Consider the following 10,884-nt stretch of genomic DNA (forward strand, 5'->3'; position numbering starts at 1 on the left):
AACAAATTGTGGCACGTCAATGGACCACGACAACGAACCAGTCGACGATTGGCGCGAGTGGATCGAGAGCAGGTGTAACCCATTGATGACGGAGGACTACTGGACAGATTACAAGTTTATAAAGGATTTCGGATGCACCACGGCAGAACTACTTGCTAGCGTAACCTCACTTACTAAGGATACCGGACACGCCAATGCTAAAGAACCAAGTAGGGTCGAAGTCAGGCCACAACAATCATCGCAACAAAGCACTCCGGTGACGGACATTAATATTAAATGTTATTTCTGTCAACGCCCTACGCAATCAGCTGGTCACCACGTAATAAGGTATGACATTCTTTCATTTAATCAAACTATGCAATTTGCAGATCGTATGACAAATCACTAAAAACGACGATGTGTTTTAAATTTTATGCTTCGACCGCAGCATTTTAGCATGTGGTCGCGTGTTCGGTTATTCGTGCTTCAAAAAGACAGAGGTACGATTACGCGTAGTGATTTTTATAGATAACCAGCATAATTACACTATGTCATTATAAAGATAAATCATTGGGTTTTTTTTATGAACTTACAAACTTAAACGTGCAGTGCGATTTATGCGGTCAAACTCATGTCCACCTTGAACTCACCCGTCTCAACATTACACCAGAGTAAATTATGGATATCTGAAGAATTGGTGAAGATGCTAGTCAAATTTAAAAACACAGAATCATTTAATGATTCTGGCGTCGTTGTGTTTAATTACCTATCAAATTATGATTATCATGGCAGGCTTCAGTTATTAGGAGTACAATGGTTTCAAGTTCAGTAGTTCCTCGACCATGGACGGTTGTTCCTAGCGCTCTGTAATAGAATTTTTCATCCTCGACCATCATGTTATCATGCTCTCGTCGACGTCAACTTAGTACTATAATATCGAGCGCTTTAATAATTCATCTACGAAGCATAATGACAATGCGTAATTACTCTTTTGTATAAGTTATATAGCACTATTCAAACAAAAAAAATATAATGAAGTAAACCTAATATATGAAAAAATTATTCACGTGGATTTAAATTATGTATACAATTAGACTATTTCGATTGTATAAATTTTTTCCAAAACATTTAAATATTGGTACACAATAAACAAAAATATAGTGTTTCACAAAAAATGGATTGAGGTACATTCATCAATTGATTCAACAATTTAATGTAATGCATTAAAAATCCACATACATTATCTCTGCAGTGTACTTAAGGCAATGGAAAAAATCATCCAAAAAACAAACATTAAAACCGTCAAACGAAGCACATCGGAGTACTTAAGCACTTCAACATAGTTGTGTATATGCACAAGTGCAACAGCAAAAGTAAAAAATGACCAAGCAAATCATTCCATTGCGGTATTTTTTAGCCACTCCGAAAGTTGAAACAACTTCGCGCAGTAACGTCGACGAGAAATTTCACACCGACTAGGATCCATTTCCGTGACCGAAACATTGTAAGCACAACACTCCATATATTTCATAGCCATAATACCGCAGTCGCTCTGATTAATTTGTTTTGGAGCTGAGGCGAAGTTCTCAATGTTCCAGAATGGTTTCAACGGTTTACGTTTCAGACTTGAGGACTCCCAAAGACCACCAAAACTGCAAACGATGGGTAGGTTCTTGCGCATATTGGCAAAGTGTGAGACGACATCTTCTCAATTATGCTCCAATGAGTTGTATACCCTGATCAATTGCTCCTCCAACGACACATCATAAAATATCCAATGATAATTCTTGATATTGGTGATACCAAAGATGTGATTAGAATCACACCACTTCAATCCGCCTCTTATCGGCCGTTCACCACGGACGTAAGGCATCACCACAACCAAAACATCATACAAATTGGACCCTGTTAATGCGTGCTATATGCATGCACAATGTCCCAAAAAGGGAAGACCTGTAAGAGGACAACACATAAATCCAACAAACAACTACACAACACCATAAATTCTTACCGAACATGGAATCTCCATGCAAGTCCACCGCCGCTTCACAGTCACACCGATATGGTTATCAAAAGTTATGATGAGCATGTTTATGAGTGCATCAATGTGCTGCAAATATATACAATTTCAATCATCACTTGTCAAAATGAATTCACATTAACGACAATAACCAATACAAAACAATTATGAAACTACCGTGTTATCAAGCCAGCCATCCTTCCTCCACAACAACTTAAACCAAGGCACGTCGGCGTATTTAACAATATCGGTACGCGGTATAACCAAATGTTCCCTATAAGTTAAAAACGCATGATTACAGCTCTACTGCAGTAATAATATTTACTAAGTTAATAACGAACAAGTTATAATGCGTAAATCTCACCGGCTAGACTTCAAAGGATTGCGCGTCCATGTAGCAAAATTGGTACAGTTCAGAAGTCGCCATGTCGGTGTCGTTAGGATCGTGCATCCAAAGACCTACAACACGATCATCTCTATTAACATTGGGTATTAAATCAAAAGTGTCATCAGCCCAATCGGCGGTTGGGCTTGACGTCTTCCGTGTTGCATCTTCACGAAAAGATTTATAGGCATCGTTATCACAATCTATTCCCCTATCCATCGTCTTCGAAGTTGGTGCACCGATCAGAATGGTCTTTCGCTCACACTCCAGTTCAATTGCACATGAACAACCGACACCTACTTTGCAACTTTCTATTAAATCTTCAAAAGCTTTGAACTTCAACTGCATGAACTCTTTCAAACACTTGATTTGGCCCTTTAGGCTCAAGAACAACGTTGTAACGTCCTGCGTGGATGCGAGTTAGGTTGGCAATTAAATATTTGTACATATAGTAGCTCATCAATGCACTTACCTTGCCCTCTGCGTCCAAAACGACAGTTCCACCGTCGGGACTCACGAATTTTGAGTTCAAATTGCCATGGCTTGCAGGTGTGCCATCGGGTACATGACATCGGGACTTACGCTTACTGAATTTTGCCATGTGCTTTTTCATCTCCCATGGTTCAATAATGGAACACTCATCGTCATCACAAGACTTGCCTGAATTATTATTCAAGGGAGAGGAACCCAAGCGTCTACCCTTTCTCTTGCAAGGAATGTTCTTCCGTTGTAAATCTGGCCTAGATTCACCATTTCCAAAATCAAGTTTACGTCCGACGTGGTTTGTTGCATCAACGATAGGTACGGGAGACGCAACTTGCATGATGAGAGTTATGCCAAGCTCGCCTAATTTCTTCATTTCACTGTTCAGCAGACAAATACGCACCTACAAAACAATGCAAGATGCATGTGCGAGGCATTAGTTATTCGAAAATAACATAGAAGGCGTTAAAAAAAAAATACTAAAACAAAATCTCTTACGGGGTAACATCCATGCTCGGCCTATAAAATTTTACGAACACCAACATCTTTGCTATCCAACTCCCGAGTGACCACCCACTTTGTCACAGCCCGCAACCCATAATGACAAATTTAGCTGGGATTATGACTTGGGATGAGAATTAATGAGTGGGAACGGATATGGACAATTACTTAACATTAAAGTATATGGAAATGTCACTCATAGATAAAATGCTAGGATCATATATGATCATTTGGATACTTATAAAACATACACATAAAGGAGAACTTATTAAGGTGGGTTACCCAATAACACGTGTCACAACTTCATAACATAGAGTTATTCTAATTAAAGTGTTTTGCAGCGGAAAACGTGTGAGATATACATATGAAGATGTATACTCAAGGTTACATTTCTTGAAATGTCAAAGGAACACCCGCTCAACATCATTCCATTCCATCAGCTGCTCAACCTGCATATTTAGAAATACATGCAGGGCTGAGTATAAAAATACTCAGTGGGCACATATGCCTACTATGAAATATAACATGCTTCGTAAAGATTTAAATTGTCATGCCATCATAAGCAGTACAGCAAGGGGTTTTTCGCTAAAAAGGCCCAAGCTTACTAAATTCAGTTGTGATTCTTAAAGTTCGACTGCAGTCTAAGTTCTCTTGTAATCTATCATATCTGGAACTGTGTGCCGGAGAGGTGGCCACCTCTCACGGTCACTTGACCGGCCAACCCGCTAGATGACTCACGGTCACTGGTGTACACTAGTCAAGGCAGGATAGCTATCAACTGCTCAGGACCCGAATTCGATTGCATCATTGGCAAAGCCAAAGCAGATAAATATCATACTAAAATTGAAACATTTTATGGCAAGACAATACTTGAAATAACTTTAACTCAAAGATTTTGTCATGAAATAACTTGCTTGAATGTAACATTTAAACTCATTTGATATATATGAAACTGAAATTAACAGTTAGATCATCTCATGCATTCATTCGTATAAGAGGCCTACGACACGCAGGGGATCTCTATATACGTATAGTAAAAGTAATGCCCACCTGATTGCAGTGTTTTGCTACTTAAGACAATGATTCTCTTTCCTTAGCGCGATAGGTTACTCAGACGCTTTTGTTTATTTGAACCTTTGATAACACGAAAACATGTGTTCGAGTGAATAATAGAAAAGATAACAACAAATGCAGTGAATCACTATTCACTCATTTCTCTAACTACCCATATTTCCTTAAACGACTATATCTAACTCATATACAATCGTTCTTCCTTTATCAAAATACTTCATGTACCTTTGAGGATGTAGGAAATTCCATTTTATATTATTCATTTATTTATCTATTATAAAGAATAATTCTATAAACATAAAACGTTTTCCTTTTCCCCATTTAATAATGTCAATCACCAATATATATATATATATATACACATCAATAGCTCATTTATAAACTAAAAGTGATATTTTATCAACAATAAAACTTTAAAATCCTTAATAGGAATTATTTTGAATCATTTCCATCTCAACAAAACTGTATAGATTCAACTTCAACTAATAAACTGTTTTTACTCCGAACTCGTATGGAGTCGAATTTCATATCAATAGAAACCTCTTTGAGTCTAGTTTAATTGAAAAAAAGGTATGTTGAAAAACTCCAAGTAGTTTAAGAGATATAGCGATTTTCCCATCGCCTACCAGATTCGGCAGTTTCTGCCAACTGAAAGTCCAGATTTTTGAAAAAATAGCAAACGTTACCGGAATAACCTCAAATTTTATATGCAGATCGCTAACACATATATATTCATACAATAAAAAGTTGAGAGCTAAATATCAACATATGGTTACTGAAATAATTAACCTAATCATCTGCCTCACGACAGTTTCAGCAGATACTGGCAGTAGACTTCTCAAATTTTGAAAGGGTAGTAAACGAAGTTCAAATAACATGAAACTTTGTACAAATATTTACCACACTCCCATGTATACCCCAGAAATTTCCCATAATATAATAGAAACGGGAATGCATCGAAATAAGGGCGTCAACTTACCCTTGTCCAAGTGAGCACTAATGGAAGTTGTTCGTCGGGGGTTTTCTGGTCGTCGTTCCGCTATGGTGTTTAGCCGCGAAGGTCTACGACTTAGTCTTCCTCGTGCGAGGTAGATCAGGCTACACAACGGTGGTTTCTCGATCCTTTTTCATCGTAAGGATAGTGAGAAACGAAAGCCGTAAGTTGGCCGGTGGCTAAGTCGGGAATTCGACGTTGGCCGCCGAAGGATATTGCGGTCTTTGGTCAGGGAAAAACAGAGAAGGCTTCGGCCTTTCGATTGTTGGATTTGGTAGCCTGAAGATGGAGGAACGAGTACACGTTCTCGGTTCAGAGCCTAGTGGCCGGTCGGCGAATAAACGGCCCGGCGAAGGGAGCTCACTTGAGCTCTTGCAATGAAGAAATTAAGAGTTTTCAATACAATGGAGTATTGCTTTTGCGGGAGTGAAAGTGATGAGTATTGAACTGACAATTGTGAGTTTATATAGAGGAGCTTCCGCAGACAACGGAATTTAAGATGGTTGAAATTTTTGAAGGGAGTAGGAGAATTTAAATGCAGCTTTTGAAAATTGTAGATTGCTGTAGATTTTCTCCTGCCATCTTTGAAAACTTGTAGATTGCTGAAGATTTTCTCCTGCCATCTTTGAATATCTTCTCCTGAAATTGGGGCTTTTGGGGTGTGATGGATTTCAACAGCTTTTGAAAACTATGGATTGATCTGCTACAGGAAACTTTGGGGTGTGATGGAGTTCAGATATGCTACAGGAAGAAATCTGCAATCTTTAGAAAAACTTCTGCAGTAATGGTGTATTGGAGGGGAAGGTTTGATGTGACTATTTATCGAGATCTAATTTCTCATAGTTCGTATTCGTTTCTTAATAATTATCCAATTCTTGCTAATTAAATACTCGTCGTATTAATTAAATCCTTCACTTGGGATTTAATACGTGAAAGTCGGAATTAATTCGCGACTTAATACTAAACACATATAGCGTGAAATAATAAAATTATTATTCACATAAGCTCAAGTTATAATTCTAACAATTCGATTTAAATAACACGATTTATGAAATCGGTTATAAATCTAAAATTTCTAATACTATTGATTAAATCAACTGGTAATGCAAAGTTTCAAATGTGTAGCTAAACCAATAATTTAATTATTGGTTTGATTCATGACTGAATATTAAATCGCAGCTCTGTATCTCTTATACAGACTTTTGCTGAAATAATATTATCTGAACAAAATAATCACAATAAATAATTAAAAGAATTATATAACTAATGCACATATTTAATCTAATATGTATTTAAAAGAGCGGGGCATCACACACTTACATATTTGAGGAAAAAAATTCAGATGCTCGATATTTATAGAGGCACAATACGTGGCAAGCATCGGAATGACTTCATACGACCAACACTGTAAAGCATGCAAAAACCCATACGTCTCCAACGAATGTGTATTCTTAGCTTTCTCAACGTTACCCAACTCCCTCTTCAGCCGGTACATGGAAGTTACAAGATGTTAATACGAAACAAGACCCCAGGGAAAATTGTTCATCATATTCGGTACATCATCGAGCAAGTGCATAAATCCCAATTCCACTTTTCCACTGTCTTCATTGTTAAAGACCAATAAACCATATATAGTTAGTAGATAAGCTAGCTTCAAACTCTTAGCGGACTTGCCACCGCTAAAATCACACTCCTTTCGAAATTCGGTTTCGATGTCGCGAATAGACAAATCATTACGTGAGGGAAACACAGACGCGTGGAATTTGGAATAATTTGGAAGAGAAGAATCACCGCTAAACTTCAAGCCACTTATAACACAAAAATCTGCACTTCCAAATTCAACTATTGAAAATCAAGGAATTCTTAGCAAAGCTGTTCGAGTGTAGCCTATTGCATAGTAGTTTCACCAACTCTCCTTGAAACTTAAGCTCTGAAATGTTCAATAGGTGGCCAAAACAAGACTGGCGACAAAGACACATGTTTCCCTCCGCTAATGATCCACGAATCTCTCCAAGAAACCACAATTCGCATCTTGATGTTAATTCAACCGCAGTTTTTCACAAAAAAGAAAAAATAAACTTCAATTTCAGAATTTAGTTTAAAATTGAACAACAAAATAATTATTTTAAAGGCAACTTAATTACCCACTAACAAGAATCAGATCTCACAAATAATATATGTCTCTCATTTAAATTTTGTACAAAATTTAACTGGTTTTCAGAACTATTTAAGCATTATCTTGTTAGTTTTCACTTACTACGACAAATGTGAAATATTAAATGAAATGTCGACACTTCTGAAAAATAACAGCTAAAACTACAAACTCATTAATGACAGTTGTGACTTAATTCATATCTAAAACAATCTACCGCAAATTAACAGCTACCTACTCCACGTAGATCATATTTCAAAAAAATATGAACATGTTATTATTAGCAAGACAAAAAAATACCAACTTTCTCACAACTTTCCGTATCCATGGCACAACCGACTGCTCCGGAATGCAGCTTCGAAAGCTCACAACAAAGACGAGGCGAAATAAATTTTTCTTGTCAAAGTAATGGGATAGAAAACCCTAGATCGTGCATATCGACGGTCGCGATCAATCACTCACAAGATCTAACACACAGAAAATCGAAACGTGTCCTACGCAAATTCAAAAAAACTAGGCAAGCAATAGGTTTCTGATAGGGACGGGTGGCTTACGTCCAGAGCGCCACGCATCCAACAGACAAAAAAGTCGAATATGCTGAAAAAGAGTGACAAAGAACCAGCGGGTTTTTATCCGCTCGGCCCGGTCCGATACACATTAAAGCTGGTCAATATAGGAGTACACGTGTTTCAATCTAAACGGCGATGCGTGGCGCGCATAATGTAGCTAAGACAAAACCCTAAAAATGACTGTGAAAACTCTTTGTCATCAGTAGCCTAGAAGACGTTTTTCGTACGTTGAATGGCTAAAAAAGGCCAAATTTCCACTTAAAGCACTAAAGTCCTTTCATGAAATTTGTAAACATTTGATAATTTACTTTTACTGGACCTTTTGATACACTGGATTGACTTATTCAGAAACCATTGTTCTTCACTTTATCTCTCTCTCTCTTTGATTTCTGTTTATTTAAAAATGTCTATAGAACTAATGTTTCGGAAACAATTTCTCCTAATATAAGACTAAAATAACAATAATGAATTGATGAGGTGGTTGACCACCATTCGTCAATTAACTAAAAGAAAAAAAAAATCTAATTCCTTGTTGTGCCCAAAAATAACAGTAGTAACAAACTTCGAAAGAAAAACAATGACACGATGAAAACGTCGAACTTTGTATTAAGCATGAAGCTATGAATATCAAGAGCGGCGAAGGGCTATGAATTTACACTAGGGTTTTCCCCCCTTTTTATAGATAACAAGAAAGAGTTATACTAGGAATCAAATTCCTTTCGGTCTTGATACTTATCGGCGATCTTCATGGGTTTTTTTATGGAGTAGATTCTATCTCCAAGGAATTAGGCTTGTCTCGTTTGGGGGCGACATCGATGTGGGCTTTAACCTAGATAGCCTTGAAAGATTGATGGGCCTGCATGATTTTCTCATAATTGGGCCTTTGCTTATCCTTCGCAGCGATGTCTCGAGCCACGCAGGGCTGTTTTGTTGGTGGAGCAGCGCTGTTGGCTGTAGGCCCAACGTGTACTGAACTACTTTTCTTCAGTATTTTAGGGATGCATATTTTTGTCTTCATCACTTAACCGACCATAGCCGTTAACTCAACCTTCAAGAGACCACAAGATTGCTCCACTCTTTTTGTTATTAATTTATTGAATTTTGTCTTAATATTAAGTTAAATATTGTACTATATTAATTAATGTTAATTTGTTATTAATGTATTGAATTTTATTTTAATATTAAGTTAAATATTGAATATATTGATGATATGAAAGTTAAATAAATTAATTAAATATTGAAGAGATTAGATAGTGAAGTGATTCAAATAATTGCCGATAATGGTAGTCCAAATGAACTTCTTGAAATTAGTACTAGACAAAAATTTCATTTCTGTTCAAACGGACTTATATCTCAAAAATTGTTTCAACTAGTATTTTCTCCAGTAACGACGTATGACCTACATATAGGGCTGTAAATGAACAGAGCTACTCGCGAGCTATTCGAGATTCGGCTCGAAAAAAACTCGTTCGGAGCTCGATTCGATAATAAACGAGCCGAGCTCGAGCCTGATTTCGAGCTCGAAATTTTTATCGAGTCGAGCTCGAGCCTGACAGTGCTCGGCTCGTTGAGCTCGCGAACATGTTTGAATTCGATTGTTTACGAACATGTTCGCGAGCCTGTTCACGAACCTTCAGTCGAGTTAGTACACGAGCCTTAAACGAGTCGAACTCAAACTCGAATAACATATTAATTAAGAAGATTTTCTTGAATTTATAAAAAATTCGAGCTTGAACATCATATATACGAACATCTAACGAGCCGAGCTCGAGCTCGAATTCGATATTATCGAGCATCACCCGAGCCGAACTCGAACCGAGCTCGAGCTTAGTATGTGGGTGACGAGCCGAGCTCGATCATCAAGATAAAAGCTCGAATCGAGCTCGAGCCGAGCTCGAACACCCGAATATTTAAACGAGCCGAGCTCGAGCCTGTTTGTATTCGGCTCGGCTCGGCTCGTTTACAGCCCTACCTACATATATATGATAATTTTCAGTATATAACTAATCTCTGAATTTCTGATTATATTTGACACAATTGCTCCCTTTGCAGCCATGCATCAAATAGTAAAATATTGGAATCTCCTAGAGTTGAACCTCTTAGCAACTAAAAGGCATGAACTGAACCTCCTAGCAACAGAGGCATGAATTGAACCTGATCAACATACATCACATATATAAGAGAGAATCAGGTGACAATTTCAAATATCTGTGAGAACTAAGAACTCATCATATTTATTGATTTTCTAAATCTTACAATTGATTTGTCATCTCTTCTTTAATAAGTGAGATTCATAGTGGTTATAATTATGAAAAATTTTAATTAAATAATTATTCACGGGAGCTTGTGATTATATAATCATGGCCAATTGATATTTATTCACAACCTTATACATGGGAATTTCGTTGAAAATGACTTGGGCAAAATTCATTTTATTTGTATCGTCTTGTTCATGGGAAACTGTGATTTATTCACAGCCAGTCGGCATTTATTCAAGATCAACAATGTAATTACTCACAAGAATTTTTCATTGAACATGAATTCGAAATTTCATTGAAAATGGAAGGTGACATAATTATTTGAATTTCATTTGCTTTTCTACCAAAAAAATGTAGAAAGACATATTAAATCATGATATTAAATAGAATTTAAAATAATCTAGGATCTATAAATGGTCTTATTGGGATTTTTTTTAATTACATTAATTTTAACATCGAATGCATTAATTCT

General features: G+C 36.9%; 1 protein-coding gene and 1 long non-coding RNA gene across 2 annotated transcripts; one reads left to right on the plus strand and one right to left on the minus strand.

Annotated features, from left to right (window-relative positions):
• Positions 1-915, plus strand: LOC131022261 (uncharacterized). The gene is made up of 3 exons (XM_057951734.1): positions 1-327; positions 428-479; positions 589-915. Exons 1-3 carry the CDS (start codon positions 20-22, stop codon positions 652-654), a joined length of 426 nt encoding a protein of 141 aa, XP_057807717.1. The 5' UTR covers positions 1-19; the 3' UTR covers positions 655-915.
• A 334-nt stretch (positions 916-1,249) lies between these two features.
• On the minus strand, positions 1,250-2,274 carry LOC131022277 (uncharacterized). The gene is made up of 3 exons (XR_009101210.1): positions 2,177-2,274; positions 1,991-2,089; positions 1,250-1,897 (listed from the first exon to the last, which is right to left on the minus strand). It is a non-coding gene; the product is annotated as an uncharacterized LOC131022277 (long non-coding RNA).
• Between the last annotated feature and the right edge of the window lie 8,610 nt (positions 2,275-10,884).

This window comes from Salvia miltiorrhiza, chromosome 4, assembly GCF_028751815.1.
Source record: "Salvia miltiorrhiza cultivar Shanhuang (shh) chromosome 4, IMPLAD_Smil_shh, whole genome shotgun sequence".
Classification (NCBI taxonomy): Eukaryota; Viridiplantae; Streptophyta; class Magnoliopsida; order Lamiales; family Lamiaceae; genus Salvia; species Salvia miltiorrhiza.

Excerpts from the sequence above, each read along its gene's own strand:
- LOC131022261 (XM_057951734.1), top strand. The coding sequence starts at position 20 with ATGGACCACGACAACGAACCAGTCGACGATTGGCGCGAGTGGATCGAG. Across the intron at positions 328-427 it reads GCTGGTCACCACGTAATAAG|CATTTTAGCATGTGGTCGCG; the intron begins GTATGACATTCT and ends CTTCGACCGCAG. Across the intron at positions 480-588 it reads CGTGCTTCAAAAAGACAGAG|TGCGATTTATGCGGTCAAAC; the intron begins GTACGATTACGC and ends TTAAACGTGCAG.